The sequence below is a fragment of the Lepidothrix coronata genome, unplaced genomic scaffold (genome assembly GCF_001604755.1).
Source record: "Lepidothrix coronata isolate B3197 unplaced genomic scaffold, Lepidothrix_coronata-1.0 Scaffold167, whole genome shotgun sequence".
Taxonomy (NCBI): Eukaryota; Metazoa; Chordata; class Aves; order Passeriformes; family Pipridae; genus Lepidothrix; species Lepidothrix coronata.
The window spans coordinates 444303-468775 of NW_016690347.1; the positions used below are offsets into that span (position 1 = coordinate 444303).

Consider the following 24473-nt stretch of genomic DNA (forward strand, 5'->3'; position numbering starts at 1 on the left):
TTCTTCCATGGCAATGACCATGTAGAGCATTTCATATATGTGACAGTTTTCCTTTGATTTTGTTCTTTCCTTTCCTTTTTGCTCATTTTGGATGAAATAATGCTAAAATTTTTATATAAGTTGTTTCCACTGTCTATCAATGTTTTTGTACTTTTCCCCTCTCCTTTTCCCACGTTCTTCACCTGAGATTTATTTGAGATGTCCACTGTCTTGGCTTTAGTGTGCCTACAGAAGAGATGTTGGGCATTCTTGGGCTGGGGTGAATGGTTGCCCAACTCCTGGTCTTGATTCTCTTTCCCCGGTTGAGGTGTGTGTGAGGAGTGTCACCTGCAATGTGCACAGGCAGCCTGGATGCTTCCTGACTGCTTTAGGTTTTCTGTGCGTACGCTGGTTGGCCATCCTTTGCCTTCAGTTACTGCTCAGAAACACTTGTGCTTTTCCTCAGTAACACTCGATTCTACTCTGCCCATACAATGTGTTCATTCTGTGCGGTTCCTGTGGGCAGTGCAGAAGGGAGTGAGAGGACACTGGTTCAGCCCAGGCTGTTGCTGCCGCCAGGACAATTCATATAGTTCGCATTATACTATAATTGGGAGAGATAGGCCAAGAGTGCTGGATTAAGATGGCAAAGCTGTGGTAGCAGGTTATCTACTGACTGCAATTTGTGCAACCTGTGTTAGTTCGAAGTTATTCACAGGCTCATGCATTCCAACACAAGCGTCAAGCTGCTCAGAATTATCAACTCCAGCAGTCAGAGAAGGGCATTTTCCTGAGGTGTCTAATGACATCCTCAAATGAGCTGAGGAAAGATTAGCCACTGGTGCTATGGAATAAGTTTCAGTAATCTTTACAGTGTTAGTAAAAATTGTAACTTATTTAACTCGCAAGTTTAAATATTCTTTTATATATATGTATACACAATTTCTGTTAAGTCTGGCAACGTGGCTTTGAACAAGTTACCTCCTATTTTCTAGCATACAGGATGCAGACACTCCCCCTCCCCACACAGTCAAATGAGTCAGAGTGTAGTCACTTCTGCTTCTTGTCTCTTTTAAGGAGTGAATGTATACAATAGCATTAATAGGCAGTTTTCTACTGGTATGTTTAATTTTATCATTTTTGCTTCTCAGGATGTGATCTTCGTGGTGAGCTGGTGGGAAAACTGAGTTGAAAATCACCCCAATGGATGCAGACAGTGATGTTGCACTGGACATTTTAATCACAAACGTAGTGTGTGTTTTCAGAACAAGATGTCATTTAAACTTGAGGAAGATTGCATTAGAGGGAGCAAATGTGATATACAAGCGTGATGTTGGGGTAAGAGATTCAACATACTTCAGTTGTCTATTTTTAGAAATGTTCCTTAAGCTAAACGTTCTTCTGCCTGATGCCTGTGTATGGTTAATAGAGAAAAGCAGAGTTTTAGTTCTGTATTTCTGTCTGGATCAGTATTTAGTCAGTCATACATTAAATGTACAGTAAGGGGAGTGAGTAAATGCTGTCTCAGGAGACTTCAACTAATGAGGTGAATACTGGGTATATGGTATGTGACAAGACCTCTTACACCTCAGGTTCCGTTTTGCCTCCCAGAATTTGACAGCTATGTCCAGAAAATATATCTTGATAAGGAGTCAGAATGTCAAGTCACTGTAATAAGAAAAAAAATCAACACGATGTTCGTGGCTTTCAGTGAAAAATACCTTCAGTTAATCTATTTTGTGAACACTGAAACATAGCCTGACATATTTCATACTTATTTTGCTCTTCTTGGGAGCTGTGGCTTTTTTTAATTACTGAAAGAGATGAAGGAGCAGTTCAAGGCTATTAAAAATAAAGGAAGTTTTAGTGTAACAGTTTATTTGTGTAACAAATTTGTGTAATTTTTTTCCAGTGTGAAATTGAACTACTGCTAATTTCCAGTTTTTCCACTTTTCTTTTTAGAAGGTTTTAATGAAGCTTCGGAAACCTAGGATTACGGCCACAATTTGGTCCTCAGGAAAAGTTATTTGCACAGGAGCCACAAGGTGAGTTCATGACGATTCTTTCTCTAGCTGTAAATTCTTGTGTATTTTAAAATACAGTGTTGTAAATGAAGAAGTGGTACTTGACACTGTTTAGAGTCACTCATAGTGGATCACATGTTGATCCTTGCTAAACTACATATTTGCGAGGAAGTTTTCTGTGTGAAGTGTATGTCTCAGACTGTGTTCACATCATGAGGAACATCAGTTCAGCCTTCTTGGGAGAGCAGCAGGGAAAACTCCTTTATGAAGAAAATCTTAAAGAGATTTGAAAAGTCTTTAAGGTTCTTAAACACACTCAAGTGTGTTTAGCCAGAACTTGAGACTTGGAAAGGGATGACCTTTCTTGAGGGGTATCTCTTATTGTTTCAAAAAAACCCACCTGAATTTAACCAGTGTTGGGAGACTGGAAAGAAGCAAAAGCAGACTCTCCGTTCAGCTACATCTGAGACTTGCTAAACTCTTAACAGCTGAATTCTTTTAAGATATGTCTGCATTGTGAAGTAAGAATAAGGTACAATAGTAAATTTGCATACTTTCTGTATATGATGTCTGTTTCAAAATGGAAGATGATTGGATGTTAATTCCAGACTATGTGATTTTATTTGTATCTTAAGAGTACTTAGAATCATGTATGATCAAAACATGTCTCTCACTTCTGCTGGAGCCAATTGTCAAGATATTCTTCAAACAGGGCATAAAGGACTCTATTTGAATGTCTAGGTAGTTAAAATGTAATACATACAGTAGGATAAAGTGAAGGCTGTCCATGTGATCGTGGTTGATGTGCTGCATTATGTATCAGTTCATTTTGTAGTCTGAGTAGCTGTTGTGATATGTGTGCACACAAATATATACTATTTCTCTTAATGCAAAGTTCTTTTCTTTCTCCTTTATAGTGAAGAAGAAGCTAAATTTGGTGCCAGACGATTAGCTCGTAGTCTACAGAAATTAGGTTTTCAGGTAATTCTAATGAAAAAGGACTTGTATAACTCAAGCAATGCTGGTAGTTCATGTTTTAGAAAGAAACAAAAAGGAGGGAGCATAACAACTTATCAGTGAGCATGTTTTCACTCAGATGCCCCTTTTGTGTTGGCGTACATTTTCCAGATGCTGTTTTATTTTGTGAATTTGAGTTTTGTTTGGCAGCTCAGAGTAGTGCTTCTTCACTGGATAATGGACAACAAAATTTAATAAATGAACCACCCACAGATGTTTCTTGGATAGAATTTACAATATCTTGAAAGATTTATTTGGAAAAAGTGCTGAAGAGGATAAACTTAACTGTCATTTGAACATAACTTTCACTCATTTCTGATGGAATGGCAGATGCATTTCCATCTTCATAAAGGCAAGTTCAAGCCTCTTTAATTAAAAAGGGAAGAGAAAAAGTGCTTTTGCACTATGGGTTGCACAGCGGGAAATAAGCAAAATAGTTAAGTGAGGAAACCCCTCTTTTTTCTGGGTTTGGGTTAACATTACCAGCCAAAAACATCACTTGCATTTCTTATCAAGGGTTGAAGAACAGCCACCTGAACAACTTAAAGTGGCATGGTTTAGTACCCTAAAACTTCCTGATAGTTTATTGTACTGTTTACTCAGAGATTCAGTTAGGGGCAGACAATTAAATAAACACAGTAGCTGTCCTTTTCAGGGAGAGACTCCTTTTGATTGTAGTGCATAAAGGCAGAGGTGACAGGTTATCTTGGTAATGCTGCATCAGACCCCAGCATTAGTTTGACACCTTATTGTCACAAATCCTTAAAGTTGGAATGAACAGTAAGTCAGTGAGGTGAACAGTGCTTCCAGGGTGGACGCACCAAGTTTTATAATAAAGCAAGCAGTTTATATTTTGAAGATTAATTTGATAGTTGACCTTTTATAAGGCTAAGTTGCTTCTACTGGTAATGTCTTTCCAAAAAGTTAAGGCTGAAGAATGGTCATTTTAAGTTTAGGAAATCTCAGAAAATGAGCAAAAGTTTCCCCAGTGATACCGCCAACACTTACTTCTCAGCAGTGTATTTTTTTCTTGGCTATTTTATTGTCATCTAAAATGTCTGTGGCAAAGAATAACTGAAAGCAAATCCAGCTAATGGATTTCAGAAAGTTATAGAGTAGAAAACCAGTTTGCTGTACTGCCACTGGACATTTAGAGCAAAACAATTTTCACCTTTTTTTCTTATTCTTAGCTTTAATAAAAATGGTGTATAGCAACAAGGTATTAGAGAAGCTTTCAGTGAAATTTAAGCTTTTTCTCTGCTTATTTTGTTGTTCCATGAGCTGTTTAATTTACTTTCTTTTCAGTGGGGAGATGTTTAGTGCAGCAGTATAAGTTTTTTGTGTCTCATTCTTAAACTGTACTATAACCCTATGATACAACTGTGAGGTATCTAATTCAAGAGATATTCCACAATACAGGGATAATGTAAATTATTTAAGTCTGTTAAGTATCCAATAGATGCCTATTAGAAATGAATCAGTCACAAGGTTTTAATTTTGAAATCTCATCACAGTATTCTAAGTAGCATATTTGTCTTTTTTTTTTTTTTGCAACCCTTATATCTACCTCACTGTAAACTGAATTTCTAATGTCTTTTTTTCCTCTCTTCCAAAAAGGTAATTTTCACAGATTTTAAAGTTGTGAATGTTTTAGCAGTGTGCAACATGCCCTTTGAGATCAGATTGCCAGAATTTACGAAGAATAACAGACCTCATGCGAGGTATGGTAGGATTTTAAAGAATTTTAGTCTTGATATACTTCTTAAGCTTTTATTTTTCAGTTCTAGATCTCTCTTTTTTACCTTTTATTTTGTTTTCTAGTTATGAACCAGAACTTCATCCTGCCGTGTGTTACAGAATAAAATCTCTCAGAGCTACCTTACAGATTTTTTCCACAGGCAGTATCACAGTTACAGGTATTTTAATGTCAAAAAATAAATATTGAACTTTTTGGGAATATTTAACTTTAGATCTAGTAGGCTTAGGAAGGAAAGATGCGTAAAAGTCAAAATATTATGTTGAAAGGATTTTGCTTCCCAGTCCTAGCATATAGTTTGTTTTTGCATGAAAGTGCCAGAAGAGATGTAGAGAAAGTGTTATTATTAGTAGGCTCAAACAATTACTTAGATTGAATGTACTTAGTCTGTTTTGGTTTTTTTTAACAAAAGTGAGATAGGATTTGAAATTGCAGGTATTTATTATGTATTTAAATATTTGAATTTTCTTCCTTTTTTTGATCTTTGTAGTGCTGTAAACTACACTGCATGTAGCATTAACGTTTTATCAAACTGGACATTTGTGGAAACTTATAGGGTGGCATAGCATTTTTTCATAAATGAAGTTGAGCAGTACCTGCAGTTCTTCAGATTTGTGTTCTCTTCGTTAAAGCTCGACTGAGGGAACCACCACTGAATCACAGGCATCAGTGATTTTTCCCTTGTAATCAGAGACGTGATTGTCCTGGGTCTTGGAGGCACCATGCCTTGTTTTTTCCTCTTTCTTTCTGATTTTCATTTTTCATTCTCTTTCATGTTTGCTCGTGGGGTTTCCAGTAGTCAGGTTTTTCAGAAAATACTCGTTAAAATAAAAAAACATTTTGTTTCACTTTAGTGGGAATTATGTGTTGCAGTTGTTAGAGCTACTGGTTCAGAAGTTGGGTAAGGATTTTTTTTTATTATTTTCACATCTTAATTCCTTAACAAATAGCTAGGTTTAGGGGGATTTTTCTTACAAGATATTGGAAGAAGATAAACTTCATCAGATAGTAATCTAAATATAAAGGGCTAAAAAGTACTTCAAGATTGCAGTATATGTTCTGAACAGAACAACTGGTCTAGCCATATTTAGAAACTAAATTTAAAATAAATAAGAAGCCTTAGTATTACTGCAATAATAAAAAGCTGTCAGTATGTCTTATCAGCCTCTTAATGAGATTCAGTTTCTCTGTAAGATTCTTATTACTTCATATACGGGACAAAATCACTTTCATATTTTCAGAATTGTCCTTTCAAAACATGAAGGCAAATATGATAAACCATCCAAGTTTTGCATCTTTCTAGTTTAGTTGTTTTAGTGAGTTTGAAATATCTCAGACCTCTGTTGCTTTTGAAGGCTTCTGTTTTGTCTAGGCCTTTTTTCTAGGGGGAAAAAAATGTCCAGAATCTTATGGATTAATGTTTCTGTAATACTAGTACTTATCATACCACTGACTCAAAGAATTTTGAGATACATAATTAGAAATGTTACAAAAAAACCCAGGAAGGTGGGTTCTTCTAATGGGACAAGTATCAAAAGATTTATTTACATTGAGAAAAGATAATAAAAGTCACTGGCATGTGAAAGAATACTTATTTCACTGATGCTTCAAAATGAGCAATGAGGAGGTTGTTTTGGGGGTTTGTTTTGTTTTTTCTTCTCTTATATTCCCTACAATGATGATCCAGTTTTTACATCTCTTCAGCCTTACATAGAATAGCAGGTTTTTTTTACTAGAACTATTTACCTACTCATACTTTCACTGTTTGAAGGCTTTCTCTAGAACTTTCATTTCTATAATTGCAATGAAATTTAAGGAGGGTGCAGTATCTGCCCAAAAGACAGGTATCTTTCACCATTCTTGTTTTAGCTAAGTGCTTAACTTAACCAGTGTGAAAATACAGGAAGAATCCTATTCTAGTCCATTTTCTTTCTGACTGAGCATGGGAAACAGTAATTACTTAAATAATTTATACTGAAGTTATTAATTTTGGGAGCCATTTTTGAACAGTTCTCTATACTTGGAAGAAATTTTGAAATCTAAAGTAGGGTTAAGAAAACTCTGAGTTCACAGTCATCAAAGTATGTGAAAAATTGCTGCTCTCCTTTATCTGAATCACCAAGCTTCTATCCAGAATTAACATCTTCTGCCATGTCACTGCTCATTTATTTGCAATCTTAATTTTTCATTGCGTAAAATGGTCTAGTACCATTAAAAAGCATCACTAGCTCATTCTTCCTTTTCTTTCATCAAATACTCATAGATTATGTTAGATAACCTTCATATGCTTTGTCCTGAGATAATGAAACCATTTCCTGGCTTGCAGGTTTTGTCCTAAGATCAGATTTGCAAAACCCATGACAGAAAGTAATAGTTTATAATTTTCAAAAATAAAATAACATTGCTTGAAACATACTTGGGTCAAATCCAGCATTATTTAGCAGCAGTTTTTGTTGGTAGGTTTTTGAAACAACAGCTGAAAGTGGCTAGGCTTTGAGAAATACAATTTCCCAGAAGATTGACATAAGTAAAAGTATTTCTTTTACCTCTGCCACTCAGCATCTGCTTCTTCTCTAGACTGTTTAAGCCAGTAAATCTAAAACCACCCAAGTTGTTAAGAAATTAAATGACAGTATTATTTATCTATAGTCTAGCCATTGACCAGTGTAGAACATCTTGCAGATTTGATGTGAAAGTCTTTCCTTGTAAGTAAAACTGATAAGAAAAACACCTTCTTAAGTTAAGAGAAATGGGGGGAAAATTACTGTCTACAGTATAAAGTTATGATAGCTAAAAATATGAAGGTTATTTTAAAGATACTGTTGTTGTTTCAATTTCTGATTCCCTAATTTTTCTCTTCCTACTGCCTTTTTTTTTTTAACTATGTCTCAGGGCCAAACGTAAAGGCTGTTGCCAGTGCTGTGGAACAGATTTACCCATTCGTGTTTGAAAGCAGGAAATAAATTTTATAACTCACCACTTGATGGTTAGGTTCCCTAACCGAGCACCTTTAAAGACTGCTGCACATTGGACTAAAAGCAAAAAGGAAAACTGGACCAACCATAGCAGAGGAATACAGACTCTTTTACTTGCTCATGGCCACAGTATAGACTCCAGTTCTTTTGGATTTTACTCTTAACAGTGCTGTATTGTAAGAACGGAAGTTTACAAGACATGAAATTGCTGCTTTTAAAAAGACATTCTATTTATTTTTGCAGTAATTTCGGTGTATTCATAAGCAAAGCTGTCACGATGTGCACTACCTTTAAGACTTTTTTTTTTTTAGCTTGAGCTTGTGTTTTGTTTGTGAATAGTCTTTTACATTTTTGTATGCTGAATATTGGGCACCAAAGAAGCTGTAAAAGTTACCTTTTTCACCTGATGAATGTGCACAAATAAAAGTTTGGAAAATATTTCTCTTCATACCTGTTCTGTTATATTCCTTCCCTTTTTCTATTACATTAAAATTGTATAGTTGCAAATTAATTTGAAGCAATGTAAGAATAGTCTTTTGCTGATACCTTCTGTTTCTATTTGTAGTATGTGTAAAACTTTGTGTGTGGGTTAGATTGAAATCTATAGTAGTTATGTATGTTTATCCAAGGACGAAATTTGGTTTGTTCACAGTTCTCTTAACTACATGCCAGACTTCAAGTATTTTCTTGCTGTTACATGAAGAGAAGACATTTCTAAATATAAAGGTTTTAAGCAAGTGTTTTCCTATAGATGAATCATAGAATATGCTGAGTTGGGAGGGACCCACCAGGATCATCGAGTCCAACTCCTGGCCCTGCACAGGACACTGCAAGAATCACACCATGTGCCTGAGAGCATTGTCCAAACACTTCTTGAACTCTGTCAGGCTCGGTGCCGTGACCACTTCTCTGGGGAGCCTGTTCCAATGCTCAACCACCCTCTGGGTGAAAAACTTTTTCCTGATATCCAACCTTAGCCTCCCCTGACTCAGCTTCATGCCGTTTCCTCGAGTCCTGGCACTGGTCATGGGAGTGAAGAGATCTGTACTTGACCCTCTGCTTCCCCTTATGAGGATGCTGAAGACCACAATGAGGTCTCCCCTCAGTCTCTTCCAGCCTGAACAACCCAAGTGACCTCAGCTGCTCCTCATAAGGCTTCCCTTCCAGACCCTTCACCATCATCATGGCCCTCCTTTGGACACTCCCTAATATCTTAATTACCTTATCAACTTAAGCTACTGTAGAAAAAACAACTGCCTTTTCCACCTACTCGATGCAAAAGGAAAAAAGTTAAGATATGAGCTTTGGGTTTCAGGAAAAGTGTTGTGCTTCAGCTGGAGAAGATGATATGGTCATGCTAATCCAGCCCCAGCCTGTTGCTGAACAATTAACACAGACCTTTTCTACACTCTTCTTACTGTATAATATTTTGATGACAGGAGCTGCCAACAAGCAATGAAGCTTGATTCTGGCATGTATTAGTATTGGTATTAATCTTGGACTTGGAAGCCAGTAAATGTTTCTCTCAATAAGTGCACATTTGAAGCAGAAGAGAGGTGAATGCTTAAAAGTAACTGCAAATGCTACTTTTAAAAAGCTACAATAAATATGTATAAACGTATGTATGTCTTTTTTCCCTATCTCACTGAAGAGAAACATAACACAACTCATGTGCTGCAGGTAATGTACAGTCTTTGTGGGCACTAAAAATGGTAAACGGAGCTGTTACTGTACCAGAAATCACAGCTGTGGAAGAAAGGTGCAAGAACATCTAGAGGAAGAAAATGCCTGGCATGACGTATTTAATCTGCCTGAGGGGGTGGTATAGAAGTTAGGGCTGTCCATAGTGACTTTGTGCAGAAATTATGCTAAGGAAGGTGTAGTGTGGGAAATGCTTCACCAAATCCTTCAGAACAAAAAGAAAGGAATGTTTTGCTACAAGTTATAAGTGCTATGTTCATAAAAGCCTTTTTGAACTCCATGTAGGTATCATAGAATCATTGAATGGTTTGGGTTGAAAGGAACCTTAAGGATCATCTAGTGCCAACCCCTCCTTCACTAGACCAGGTTCCTCAGAGCCCTACCCAACCTGGCCTGGAACACTTCCAGGTCTGGGGCATCCACAGCTTATCTGGGCTTCTTGTTCCAGTGCCTCACCACCCTCACACTAAAGAATATCTTCTTTATACCTAATCTAAACCTGCTCTTTTAGTTTAAAGCTGCTTTTCCTTGTCCTGTCACTTTTTACAAAGTCCCTCTCCATCCTTCTTGTAGGCTCTCTTCAGGTACAGGAAGTTCACAGTTAGGTCTTCTCTCTTCCAGGTTGAACCATCCTAGTTCTTTCAGCCTTTCCTCATAGGAGAGGTGCTCCATCCCTCTAATCAACTTGGTGGCCCTCCTGTGGACTTGCTCCAACAGGACAATGTCCTTCCTGTGCTGAGGACCCCAGATCCAGCACTCCAGGTGGGGTCTCACAAGAGCTGAGTAGAGGGGCAGAATCACCTCCCTGATCTGCTGGCCACGCTGCTTTTGATGCAGCCAAGGACAGGGTTGGCTTTGTGGGCTGCGATCGCACATTGTCGGCTCATGTCCAGCTTCTTGTCCAGCTTCTCATCCACCAGCACCACCAAGTCTTTCTAGTCAGGGCTGTTTTGACACCAAGGGCTGCCACAACCCAGGTGCAACACCTTGCTCTTGGTCTTGTTAAACCTCATGGGATTCCCATTAGTCCATTTCTTGAACTTGTCCAAGAGCACTTACAACCCTGAAATTATGAAGTTGAGTTCAACAGTCACAAAATCTACGATAGCAAGCTTGCTCTACGTAAGTTTTCCAGTATGTACCAAATAACATATAACCTTGGCATTTCTGACACTGATAAGGGTTTCGTGCATCGAGAACAATGGACAAACCACTATTAGGGAACACTAATTATTATTACAGCTTTAAAAAGCACAAGGTATTTGAACAATGAACAAATTGTCATAGGTTTACAGGAACAAAGTGTAGTCCTAAATTGATGAATTTGACCATTGTAACTACAACAGGTGTCATAGATTAGGCTCGCCTCTTCAAATCAAATTACAAAGCCCTTGAGTGCTACTAGTGAATATCTGGAGCTTTTATGAAGCATATGGGTCTCCTAAATTTATCTGTGAAAAGAGAAGAACATTTTGCTTTGTTAGCACTGTCACGTAGTATGAAATCTGTCTCTTAGAACAAAAATGAAAGCTAATAATGAGCTGCAATGTATTAAGATGGGAACTGTTTCTTTTGAAGTGCTGCCTAGATCCATGCTAGCAGTTTGAGGCCTTTGTAACAATCCATAACGGAGCCAAAAAGCACACTACCAAACTTGCAGGGTAGTATTGAGGAAGAGAATAATAGCAAATAAAAGATTCTTTGAAATGTGTGGTCACACATTCTAGCTTCCAGGGAGCCTCAAACTGTGAAAAGTACATTTTAAAGCCTCTGATGATGAAGGGCATCTGATAGTGTATGCTTACACTCAGGGATATCACTCCATTTCCTACTTCTGCTCTGAATAGTTAGGTCCCCACTTCAGTCTGGAATAAGCCTTGCTGCTGATGCTTTCTACTCGTGTGTGTGCACACATACCCCCTTTCCCATCTTCACAAGTTAGCATTTGTTTTCTATGTTGTATTGTGCTGCCTCCACCCAGGTTCTCACTAGCAACTCCTGCAGCTACAACATGGAGCCCAGGCCAGACAGCATGGCCCAGTGTGATGGCTCTCACCTTCAGTGGGAGGAGCAATGCTTTTGGTTAAGCTTACCTGTCAATCATCATCTCTTCCTCAATGGCCATGTTTTCTAGGGCGCTGTTCATCTGTCCCTGGTTTCTCCATGTGGATCCCATGAAAAACTCCTCACAGTGCTCAGCTCTGGCACTGGCAGCGCCACAAAAAGTTCATTTCACATTCTTTAGAGAGAAGGGTTGGTTCTATTTATACGCCCTGCTAAGGACTCCTTTTTGCAGTAGATTGATAACTCTGACTCACTGCTGGCTTGTGGGTTGTCACAGCCGCTAGATCTTTTCCTGCAGGTTCTAGTACCATTTTATCATTCTCTGACTTGCAGATAGTGTTACCAGAGTAATCTGCATTTTCAGAATTGTATCCTGCTTTTTTCACAGGTTTGCGAAGTTCTGAATTCCAAACGAATCTTTCCCAGTTTAGCATATTAAATAAGCATATTCTGTTCTGTAATCCAGTCCATTAATGGAGATACTGAATAATTTTAGATCTGGAACAAAGTTTTTTGGGGAGCGCTTCAGAGATCCAGGGATGTGATTTGTAAGATATGCCTCTTTTTTCCCTTGTATTTTCATAGTTGATGGGCTTGTGAGTATCTCTCTCATCAGATATGCAGTCTTTGTTATCAAATACCTGTATAATTATTGCTACATTTATAGGGCTATATAGGGCTAAGTCTGTAGGACTACAATTAAGACTGTAGCTATAATGATTTTTAAAAGTCCTTGACTACAGCATCATTACCTTTAGGAGTTATCTGAAGCTGTCAGGGTCTCTGCAGTAAAACCAGTGTTGGAACTATGCCTTGTTCAGGAATATGGCATTTTTATTTATTTGTTTCTGCACTAAATAGGTGTGCATGGGAAAACTTTAGAAGAGGTTGCAATGAACCCAAAACCTGTAAGTTGGTGAGACAATTTCTATGGTATTTTCTGAGTTATATTTATTTTTATAAGAACACTCAGAAAATTTATTACAGCAGACGTTTGTTTGGGAAGCTGCAATGCTGAGAAAGATTTTGCAGAGGCTCCCTTCAGTAAAATACAATGTAATAGAAATTAAAAGCCAGTACAGGCTTGGATTGTATGTGCAAAGGTCTGCTATCTAGAGGCAGCTATCAGAAAACACTGCCAACTAGAGAAAATGGGGAGTCTATTGGAAAAGTGAGTAATCCACTACCTGGTAAAGTCACAGATCAGGAAATGGATGAATTTCCTGTAATATAGTCTTACTAAAAATACAGTAATACTAAATATTACTGAATTTAATCCCAGGTACTTGTTAGTATAAGAATGATGCTGATAAACTAATGGCATATTTGGAAGACTACCCAGAGTCACCTTATATTTCTTGTTCTGAAGCTGATTCAGTAGATCGCATGATACTGATACTGTCCTGCAGCATAAACATTAAACAGGTAGAGAGATTTCCATAGATATCAGTGCTATAAAACTAAGGGAGGTATTAGCATACAGAAACCCAGAAAATGGTGGGTTCAGACTTTGACAAGATCATTTTACAAATGTTCGGGCAATGACCCCGAAAGTACAAAAATCAGGATGCTGAACTGAGTATTTCAAATTAAAAAAAAAAAAAAACAAAACTCCCCAAAGAAAAAACCCAAAACAAAACAAACCCAACCCAACCAACAAAAAAAAACCCTACCAAATCTTGTGGGTTTTGGCCATATTCTCATTCTGGAATTCCTTGCACCTCCAAGTTAAGTGTGAAAATTTAAGGTAAAAAAATTAAGCCTTCTATGGTGAATTCGTGAGACATCTACACTTCAAAACTTCATCTGCCCCTTTTTCCCCACTGTCAGAGTCATCTCTGACTTCACCTCTCCTTGCATTTCATGTGCCCTCCTCATCCATGGTTTCTCTTCCACTGCTCCAAACCCAGCTCTCCATCTCTCCCTGTTTCACACTGCTATGAAACTTTACGTCGCTCAGCTCTAATACAATTTTGTAGCCTTTTTCTGACTATTTGTAGAAGTTACAGGAATACTTTTACCTTTGCCAATTCTTGCTGCTGTAACATGGAGTCAGCTGTTACTGCTGAGGTAATGGAAGTGCAAGGAGACTCTGCTGTGGGCTCTCTCCCATGCAGGGGCAAAGGACCTCTTCTCCTAGTCCCTTGTAGTGGATATTGGAACTGTAGACCTCAAACAAAATCCTAAGCAAGTCTTCATTTTTATTGGAAAATTCAAAGTACTAGAAAATAAAGTTTTCCATGTCTGTGGAAAAGGTAGAAGCACTTGAGATACAAGGTGGAATTTTAGCTTAGGAATGAGAGCAAAAGGCTTTTGAGCTTACTGCTTCCTATAGGGCCTTCAGTCTGAGTTACCTACATCTCAGGTGCACATCCCCACTGTCTGTCCATGTGTCCTGGGTATGGTTGGTATCTAGTTGCTTACAGACTATGGCAAAAGGGCTCACACGGAAGATTATGAGAAGGTTGTACTTAATCTTTGGTACGTTGTGCATGCCAAAAACTGCATCTTGTTGAGCCTATCTTGCTTGATAGGTATACTGTCATAAGCATCCGTGACATCAGCCCTTCTTGTGACATCCATGACGTTGTTGTGAGAACTGCTGGGTCTAGGATCAGGACAGAAAAAATAAAGCAGCCATAATCTGACCAGCTAGCCAGTGGCCTAGCAATTCAGTTTCACTTGGTTTAGATAACATGGGATCTGCACAGTTAAAAATCCTGCATTGTGATAACTACTTCACAATGTGGGTTGGAAGGGACCCACAAGGATCATGAAGTCCAACTCCTGGCCCTGCACAGAACCATCCCCAAGAATCACATCATATGCCTGAGAACAGTGTCCAAATGGTTCTTGAACTCTGCCAGGCTTAGTGTTATGACCACCTCCCTGGGGAGCCTGTTCCAGTGCCCAACCACTTCACCCTCTGGGTCAAGAACCTTTTCCTAATATCTACCCAAACCTCCCCTGACACAACTTCAGGCCATTCCCTTGGGCCCTGCCACTGGTCACCACAGGGAAGAGATCAGTGTCTGCCACTCCTCTTCCCCTCACAAGGAAGTTGTAAACTGTGATGAGATCTCCGCTCAGTCTCCTCTCCTCCAGGCTGAACACACCAAGTGACCTCAGCCACTTCTCATACGGCTTCCCCTCAAGGCCCTTCACCATCTTCATTGCCCTCCTTTGGACACTCTCTAAGAGCTTAATATCTTTCCTATATTGTGGTGCCCAAAACTGCACACCAGGTGAGGCTGTACCAGTGCAGAGTAGAGCGGAACAATCCCCTCCCTTGACCAGCTGTCCATGCTTTGCCTGATGCCCTCCAGGTCCATAGGACACTTACCTGATTTTTGTACCAAAAGTCCAACAGGGTTTCAATATTGGTTCCCTTAAAGCTTATGATGAAGGGAAGTTGTGGTAGAGATTTGGCCAATAGGTTCCCATCCTGAGGTAGCTAAATTTTCAATGACTTCTGGCAAATCATGGCCTTGGCTTCAATAGTTTGTTTTCAGGTTTTGAACATGAGTTCACTGTTCATGCTCCTATAAATTTGTGATGGCAGTATCTAGAAGTGCAACCATGTGAGAATCTGATCAGAACTGATTTGCTCTACTCAGAAGTAAAATTTTACGTCAGTAAGTCACTGTGGTTTCAATGCTATGAGACAGCAAATAAAGTGGGAACGTGTTTACTTCAAAGTAGTGTCTGCACTCCAGTTGACAGTGTCAATCTTGCTTTCTCAATTACATTCTGGAAGAAATGCTGCTTTGTGTCTACTGAGACAGTCAACATGCCTTCAAAGCGTGCTTTCTTTTTTTTTTTTTAAACAAAGAACCATTTATTTATTTGCTGATAAATATTTATCTACTGATTGCTCTAACAACATCTATTAACCTGCTAAGAAAAAAAGACTGATGTTCTTTTATGGGAGCCATATGGGTAACCCTTTGTAGAGGCTTGTTGAGTACTTCAGAATGCACTTGCTAAGCAATAAGCAAGAATTTGACATAATTTATGATCTGCAGTGATTACAGTTCCTGAACTCCCTTTGTGCTGCTATGTACCGTACAGTTTCCACTTCCTGAATCCAAAAGTCAAAGTCTAGTGTGGCCTGCGTTGAGAAATAAAATGATTTTGGCATCAACTCTCTACCTTCAGTTTCTAACTTTCATGGAACTGAGAGGCTAAAGAAATCCTATCTCCTTTTCTTTAAGGCCATCTTCAGTTTAGAATAATTGATTATGCAAATAATAGAATCATGAAAGTTGGAAATGATGTCCAAGATCATTGAGTCCAACCTTTGACCAAACACCACCATGTCAACTAAACCACAGCACTAAATGCCATGTCCAGTAATTTCTTGAACACTTCCAGACATGGTGACTCCACTACCTCCCTGGGCAGCCTGTTTCAATGTTTAACCCTTTCAGTGAAATAATTCTTCCTGATGTCCAGCCTGAACCTCCCCTGGCACAACTTGAGGCCATTTCCTCTTGTCCTGTCACTAGCTGCCTGGGAGAAGAGACTGAACCCCACCTTGCTACAACCTCCTTTCAGGTTGTTGTAGAGAGCAATGCATTTAATGTCCCACATTAAACAATTTGACTGTTTTCTGAGGAGTATTTCCTAGGTCACTGAATCCTGGCCCTCCTGAGAAACTGTATGTAATGTTCTTGTAAGTTGAGCATGCTCCTGTGCTATAAATAATTAAGTTCAGATGAACAAGATCCTTTTCCGTCTTGTTAAGCTGAATTCTAAATTCACTTACAGAAAGTTCATATACAGTTGTTCTGCACTAATGTCATCCATTGCACTCCATGGTTGTCCATTTTTGCTCCACAGCACCGTCTTCCCTAAAGCACCAACAGAGAGTTGTTAACCCTTTTCAGCCCCACTTTTGCTAGCCTAAACAGACCTGTCTTTCGTGGGCTCCTTCTGTGAGAGTCTTCCTTCTCCTTGGCACTCCAGTTCTTCTTTGCACCTCTTCCAGATTGAACTGTTACTGAATATGGATAACTAAAACTGTGTGCAGTGTTCCAATTTCCATTCACTTTCTCTATGTAAGATATGCTTAACCTCAGGGGAACTGAGTGATGCTGCTTTGAAACAGAACCTAGATTTCCAGTTAGTTATAAACTATAGCAATCTTTAATGCTGGCTGTAAACTGCCACTGAAAGAAGTTCTACTAAGAAATGAAAGACATAATATTTTCTGTATTATAACGATACCACGTGTTCCATCAGTGTGTGAGGATCACTGAACATTTTTCTTTTTTTTAATAAGTCTTCTGGCAAAGGCTGCTTTGCTTGCCCCGGGTCTAGTAGAGCTGCTCTTTCTCTCTCTCGGCAAGTTCCTCCGGGACCAGTTTCTCTCTGCGGTGGCTCACCCCGCACAAGGGCGTCCTCACGTATTTCCTGCAGAAGCACAAAAAACCGCACAGGTTTGCCAGTGCCCGCAGCCGGCAGAGCGCTCTCCCTGCGGCACTCACCTGCCCCTGAGGGCGGGGGGGACCCGGCAGGGCGGCCGCAGGCCGAGGGCACCCCAGCAAAGCCGCACAGGGCCTGGCCCCAGGGGGATCCAGCGGCCCGAGCCGCTTCCCCGCCTGCCGGCGACACCCCCGCGGCACCCTCCTCAGCACCCCCTCAGCCCGGGCTCCAGCTTCTCCAGCCTTTCTTTAGGAGGAGGGGAGAGAAGGCGCGGGGGACGCAGCGCAGGCTGGACGGGAAATGCCGATTCCTCTGTCCATGGAACAGTGACCGCTGCGAGGGAGAGCCCGGGGCCTCCGGCAGCACAGTGATTAGTGCATAGACTAATTAGTCCATAAACAATTTCCTTCAAGCCTGGCTGAGTTGCAGCATACTCTTTAGAAAAAAATTTCTTCGGTAATGTGGAAACAATTACAGGATGACACTAAGCTGTTCACATGTTAATTACTTCCACTGTCAAAAAAAGGATATAGAAGCATAGGATAGTTCATATTGAAAAACACCTCTAAAATCGAGTCCAACTGTTAACTTAGCACCGCCATCTTCACTATGAAATCATGTCCCCAGTTACCAGATCTAGATAATTTTTGAACACTTTCAGGAATTCCACCACTTCCCAGGGCAGCCTGTTCCAATGCCTTACCACCCTTTCGGTAAAGAAATTTTTCCTAACAACCAATCTAAACCTCCTTTGGTGCAACTTGAGACCATTTCTTCTTGGCCCTGTCGCTTGTTCCTTGGGGCAAGAAACTGCCGCCACCTGGCTACGATCTCCTCTCAGGTAGTTGTAGAGAACAGTCAGATATCCCCTGAACTTCATTTTCTCCAGGCTAAACAACCCCAGCTCCCTCAGCTGCTCCTCATATGACTTACTCTCCAGACTCTTCACCAGCTCTGGACATGCTCTGGCACCTCAATGTCTTTCTTGTACTGGAGGGCTCAGAACTGGACACAGGATTCAAGGTGCAGTAGCCTGCTAGCAGCCTGTCAGCAGGGAGAGAGTGAAGGAGTCTGCATTGCCCCATTAGGTGTGTGGATGAACTGGGGAATGATGCCTTGCCTGTACAAGTATGCCACCAGCTGTGGTGAGGTCTCACTCTCTCACCCCAAGCCATCAGCCTTGCAAAAATCTTGTCCATAATTTTTCCCCATTACTTCTTTATCCTTTTAATCATTATGCTGATAACTTCTCTGATTAGTCCAAAAAAGCAAGTAGCTTCTGTAGAACAGCTTTTTGAACATATCGTGAGAGTGCTGCATTTTAAAAAACAGTGCTACTTAGCATTTTCTGTAATTTTTAATGGCAAAAAAACAACTGAAAAGAATGGAGGCAGTAGCAAATTGATAGCAAAAAGTGATGGTTAATTTATAGTCAAAGACACCTGCATTTGGAGATTATAAGCAAACAGCATGCATATCAGCAGCCCATTTAATTCAGTTATCCAAATTGATGTGCTACTTTTGTTGATGTCCTAGTTACAAGGGCTGGAACCAGTTTGTTGCTATGTGGGTATAACCAAAACTGTGTATTCTATACCCTCTTTGTAATTTCTGATGGACTCTTAATAAAGGGGTTGTTTACAGCAGCTCCCCAGGGCACACCTGACACCTCAGGCTACAAGCTGAGTGTTAAAGAAACCCTTCGAGGTAGGGGAGCGTTCTTCTGTTTTCACACCAATGACTCTGCTGTGATAACTCTCCTCCGGAAAGGCACCTTCACACCCAGCCTGAGGGGTCATCTCTGCTAATGGGTCTCAATGGACGGGCATAATAGGCAGCTGCAACACCTAGACCATCAAAGATTCCAAAAATATCGCATGACTCACAGAGTTAAATCACCCGTTGTGAAACTCCCCATCCTGGGGGAGGTACTGAGCGTTCCCACCTTAACTTGAGCATATATAAACTTCAGGTTTTGAGACTTGTGGTGCCACTTGTCGGACTGAAAGACCAGAACTTCAACAGGACTGCAACCATTATTTCAACAGGACTGTGAACAGCGTCCAGACCAACAGGTTTTCCTTTCCTTTTACTTAATACCCAGTTGGGCCACATGGTGCTCAGCACAGGGGCTAATGAATAATGTTCTGTTCTTGTCCCAGGGTGCTGGGTTATGTGTCTGTCTTTGGGGATTAAAACCAGTTTTTTCTGTATCACTGTACTTATTGTAATCTTTTTAGTAAATTGTAACTCTGACTCTCGAGGTGGATTCATTTCTCCCGCCGGTTTGCTCTTAAACCAGCACAGTTGAATGTATGTAATTTCAAGAGCCACTCTATTTCTGAGGGATAAGAACAGACAGGTAGAGTCAAAAGATGCAAAACCAGTCAGAATGGGTCCTATAAAGGAACAGGCACATGACATTTGCATCACCAACACTCCCTCCCTCTCATATCTCTTCTACCCTTTTTATGTGGTGAGCTGGGGACACAATACTTGTGCTGAAAGAACCTTTTTTGTATATAAGCTTGTAGAGTCTACAGAGCCATGGCACTCAGTATATGCACCAAAAAATGTCCATCTAGAAGAATTATCAAAACTCTCATGGAAGTATTTGAGATAGGGTGTCTCTCCTTCCCTTTTTCTGCATTCAAACCAAGACACACAGCCTTAAATGCAAGATCATGTTGCCTTCCTCTCCAGGAATGCCAGACAGCAGAAGTGCTGGGAAGTCAGGTCTGGCTGCAGGTGTTCCTCACAGGGGTGCTGGAAACCACCGTCCCTTTAGGGCCAGTCCTTCAGCTGCAACAAAATGTTTGCTTGGCCTCTGAGATCAATATGCGCAACCTCAAGCCTTGAGAAAATCTGATCTTTCCAGAACCCCCCTACCCCCCACTTTCCTTTTTTGTTTTTTTTAGCATGTGGCATTGAAAGGGTTTGTCCCTCTGGCACCTGAGGGATTTGGTCACATGCTTGGTACTTACTGTTTAGCTAGTTCCGTTGATATTTGCTCCAAAGAGCATCCTTTTGTCTCTGGTATAAACACAGTAACAAAAGCCAGGGACGCTAGGCTCATTATTGTGTAAATGAAGCACACCCAGGACAAGCCAATGAGCTCTACAAAGGAAGAAAACATGTCTTTTTAAATTTTCTAATATTGCATTTTTTGTTTCTCTTGCTGTATTTTATAGTATACAGCCCCTAATGCACAGAAGTTAGAAAGAAGCTAGGCTGTAATTCTTAGCTCACATAGCTCAAAAAAGAAGAGTGGCTTTACTTTTTCTAATACTCCTTATGAAAGAAAATTGATAAGCCCATATTGATCCACTTAGCATGAACCTGTTGATTTATTTTGCTTGCGGTCACTCTGGATGAAAACAGTGAGTAGCCATTGCTAGATGCTTGTGCCAAGGCAGTGCAGATCACAAGAGCCTTGAATTTTTGCCTGTGTATGGTTTTGGTCCACATTCTTTCATGAAGCAAATCCAAGCATGTTTTACACTGTTAACAAGTTGTCTCCAGTTAATCCTCCCCACCTGTCAGTTCCCAGCATTTCCACTGCGAGTCATGGGTCCTGTGCCAGAAAGTGATCCAAGACTGAACTCCTAAGAAGCTCATCCAAGAACTAGCTGTTTTCTGAGCCTACAGTCCAGGGGCAGGTAGGTCCTCAGGCTGAGGGATGAACTCTGCAGCCCCTAGAAAGTAAAGCACATGCAAACCCAACAGGCTGCTACAGCTGCCTGTACCCAGCTGGACCACTGAGACATTTGTCAGTTTCATCACGGGCTAAAAGTTGCAGCTGAAGCCTCTAATCCAGCTGGTGTCTTCTGCATCATATACCTAAGTGCAGGTCCTGCTGGCCACTGTGACCTCCATGTGTATTCATTTGACAGGAGAATTTCCAATTCTGCCTTTCTGTTGTAGAATAATGTACTTACACTTCCATAAATCCAGATTAGACCCAGCTAAGCCAATAGAGTTACTGGAGCTTTACAGTCATTGAAACTGAGACCAGGATAGCAGCGAGGTGTGCACTAACAAATAACACTCCATGACAAGAGGGGACCTTCAGGTGAAACGGCTGATGCTGAGCACCTGAGGTCTGTGCTGTCTGGTTTTGGGGACGTTTCTTTAGGAATAACTCTAATCCGGTCCAAGTGTTGGCAGCTGGAGTGCATTCACTACACATTTTCTTGTTTGGTTTTGTCCAAAAGCCTGTGCAGTTCAGGAGTGCAGTTCTGTGATGCAAACCAAAGTGCAGTGAGTGGGGGCAACTGGATGGTTTCCTTCTGAAGAAGACCGTTGATCTAACTAAAGTGCTAGTGTGGACACACTGAATATTACCTGGCATATTTTTCCTAGTTTTAATCAAGAAAGTACTCAGGATGGGGAGTTTTATTATTGTTATTATTATTTCTCTCTTTATTTTTTTTTAAGAAAAGAAAACACAAATGTGAAACCCCATTTTAGACACAGATCACACTCATTTTCAAATCTGTCTCAAAAAACATCTAACAGGGTGAAAACCACCTTGACTTTTTGTGGGTTGATTGTCTGCCTCTGGTGGAGAGTAATGTGGAGTTAAAGGAAATTCTGGAATTTCTACTCCCTTATATATTTTGATTTTCAGCACATATTTTCCTCAGAATAAGACTGAAACTAAAATTTTCAAAACTTTGTATAATATAAAATTAGAAAAAAATTGCTAATCAATGAATTTCAGCATCAGCATTTAACCTTTTCCTTTGATTATTGTCACATTAGAAGCTACTGTATGGTAGTCTACTTTCTCACATTAAAATGTGAAATATTTTTAGCTCACAAAGACACTTTTTTCCTAAAGAAAATTTTCTCAAAGCCAACACATTCCTGTGAAAAGGAATGAATTAAATGGGAATGTCTTCAAAAATGTTTGATCAGAAAAGCTGTGGTCTGATCTAGAGCAGAACTTCCATTGACTTTGGAAGACGCAGGACTAAATCCTAAATATTATGTGTTTTCAACCTACTAAGGCAATGGTATTTTGAAGAGCTGGATTTCACAGCCTGTGGAGTTGATGTGCAAGGTGGTCTGATAGCTAGCACTGTGAGGCTGAAATTACTAGCACAAATGTAGAAAGATGTTACACCAACACCTAAACAGAGATCTTGGCTCCTGGGGCATCACAGCTGCAATTTTAGCAATGTTGTTTGTATAGGAAATATTTATTTTGCTCACTAAGAGAATATAAACTTGGAAGGACACAGAGAAATCTTACCAGTTACAGTCAAAAATGTCAAGGAGATGAGGAGATTTATACCCCAGTTCATGCTAGATGTCAAAGCCATAGCCCGTCCTCTGATTCCACCAGGGAAAATTTCACTCAGGACCAGCCAGGACACTGAAATAGAAGGAAAAAAAAATTGTTGTCTTTGAAAGGATGGCTTTCCTTGCTGTAAATCTAGGTAGTCAATGAATTCAGGTGAGGCCACCTGAAACAATAAAGTTATTTTCAGGGGGTTAGGTTTGTGAGGGCCCATGCTCTGCAAGCAGCATGTGCAGCAGTCAGCATCACCCCAGGTCACCACCCCTTCATCCCTGAGCCAAGGATGGGTGGCACTGGACTGGGAAAGTGAGCTCTGATTGTACATCTGTGTATGAAAGGGAATTCTGACTAAATAACTCTTGATATAACACTAATGGAAGTGGGGCAGCAAACCAAAATAATCTTCAGCCTCAGAGCGGCACCGTGTGTTTATGCCACCTTATAAATCAAGCTGCCACACTGAAGTATGTTTGCTATTCCAGCTCTCTGCTCCATATAAATGAGATTGCTAAGATATAAATGAGATTGCTAAGGTATAAATGAAGAGAGAGGGACTGATTTTTGACTGCTTCTTATCACACCACACCACAGGTGATCTAAATGCTGGTGTTGCTAGCTCACAAAAGCAAATTCAGATGTGAATTTTTTTTTCTGACTTGGATCACATCAAAGTTTAATACACTCACTGCTGACAAAACAAATGTTGCTCTGAAGAAATGCCCTCAGTCTGTTCTGTAGGGTGTCTACAGATGAGGAAGGAGCAAAGAAGAAGCAAACTGACTTCTCAAGCAGGTGTTTTTTTCCCTGCCAAGCCAGCTAGCCCTGTACCTGAGCAAATTCATGGGTATAACATGATTGTATTTTGCCCCTCCTCAGCATCAGGGCTGTTGAAACCAGTCCTGTTAGTCACATCTGATACAACATGTCACGACAGGGAGTGCTACCTGAAAAGCAAAGCAGTAAGTGAGAAGCAAAGGAGCCCTTCTGAGAGGTGCATGCACAGCTGCTGAAGTTTGTCTCCACAGGACAGCCTGGCAGCCAGCAGCCAGCTCAGCTGGAAAAATTATTATACACTGAAAACTGGCAAAGGGGATATTTACAGTCACATTAGGATTAAAATAAAGGTTGAAAGAATTCAAGCCCACTTTCTGCAGGGCATAAACCAACCTCCAGGAATAAAGCAGCACTGTGGGCACTGGGGGATGGCTCATGCCACAGCTGAAATGCGTGACACTGCAGCAGTTCCAATACTATGCAGTTCCCCAAGGACAGATTAGCCCTTTCAGGCTGAGTATAATTTGTCTGGAGGTTTGAAACATGTTGGTTTTCTGTTAAGAAACTAAAATACTTGAGGATCTGCATCAGCCACAATAGTGGTTAGCTGCTTTTACTGCAACCAGTTACTTAGTTCAGACAGATCCCATCAGACTGCTCTTCACGTCTGCTACTGGCAGCTACATCCGCTGGCTCTGACCTCCGCTTAGCTGGCAGGGAGTGGATAGGCTTATTCCTCACGGAGAAAGAGCAGTTGTAGAAATCCGACACTACAGTCTGTTTATTCCTTTCACCAAGCTGAGGCAGCAATAACGATCGATTCTTTGCTTTTAGCACCTCTATGGGATTGTGTATACTGTTTGTACCTTTGCCAAAAAGCAGCAGCTGCTGTAGGTATGGCAGGGATGTGACTTTCTTGGGGGGAGCCAGCAACTTGGTTCAGGCTCCAATTCATAATGACTGCTGCTACCTTCTGTGTTGTGTGCACACAACACTGAAAAAATTTAACCTACACGCTCCTGAAGTCACTGCCAAGTCAACTGTGTGCTTTGCCTTCACCAGCCTAAGCAGTGGCATTCTACAGGGGAAATCAGCCTATCTTTGAAAAGAGGATCCAAATACCCCCCCTCCATCTGCTGTGTAATCTAACAGTATTTCAAAAGGATGTTGTGATAGCAACCACATTGCACAAACAATAGTTTTCAGTGCCTGCTCCAGCTACTCTTGCCTGATGTTAGTGGATCAGATGGGAAAAGAGTTAGAGCTGGTGCTCTCCAGGTCAGATGTAGATAAGAGATATGGCTAAGGGCTAGACAGCAGGAGTCTCTGTGCTAGATTCCAGAACTGCAGGGTCTGTTGCTGCAGGCAGTAACTCACCTTTACTGACCTGCAGTGTGCTGTATGTTGACAGCAGTTAAGAAAAATTGTGCAGTTTAATGGTCCTTTATTAT

The 24473-nt window shown here is 40.5% G+C and overlaps 2 protein-coding genes across 2 annotated transcripts in view; one reads left to right on the forward strand and one right to left on the reverse strand.

Annotated features, from left to right (window-relative positions):
* The first annotated feature begins 837 nt into the window (after positions 1-837).
* On the forward strand, positions 838-8199 carry TBPL1 (TATA-box binding protein like 1). Its single transcript, XM_017829696.1, has 6 exons — positions 838-1317; positions 1942-2024; positions 2921-2984; positions 4638-4741; positions 4842-4936; positions 7669-8199. The coding sequence occupies exons 1-6, from the start codon at positions 1183-1185 to the stop codon at positions 7737-7739; spliced, it is 552 nt and encodes a 183-aa protein (XP_017685185.1). The 5' UTR covers positions 838-1182; the 3' UTR covers positions 7740-8199.
* Positions 8200-16641: 8442 nt separating this feature from the next.
* Positions 16642-24473, reverse strand: part of SLC2A12 (solute carrier family 2 member 12) — a 32135-nt gene continuing 24303 nt past the window's right edge. Inside the window, exons 3-5 of the mRNA XM_017829695.1 lie at positions 22201-22323; positions 19928-20060; positions 16642-16931 (exon numbers count right to left, since the gene is read on the reverse strand). Of these exons, the coding sequence (XP_017685184.1) occupies positions 16835-16931; positions 19928-20060; positions 22201-22323 (353 nt within the window). The 3' untranslated portion in view covers positions 16642-16834. The remainder of the gene's footprint in view (positions 16932-19927; positions 20061-22200; positions 22324-24473) is intronic.

Excerpts from the sequence above, each read along its gene's own strand:
- TBPL1 (XM_017829696.1), top strand. The coding sequence starts at position 1,183 with ATGGATGCAGACAGTGATGTTGCACTGGACATTTTAATCACAAACGTA. Across the intron at positions 4,742-4,841 it reads AATAACAGACCTCATGCGAG|TTATGAACCAGAACTTCATC; the intron begins GTATGGTAGGAT and ends TTTGTTTTCTAG. Across the intron at positions 4,937-7,668 it reads AGGCAGTATCACAGTTACAG|GGCCAAACGTAAAGGCTGTT; the intron begins GTATTTTAATGT and ends ACTATGTCTCAG.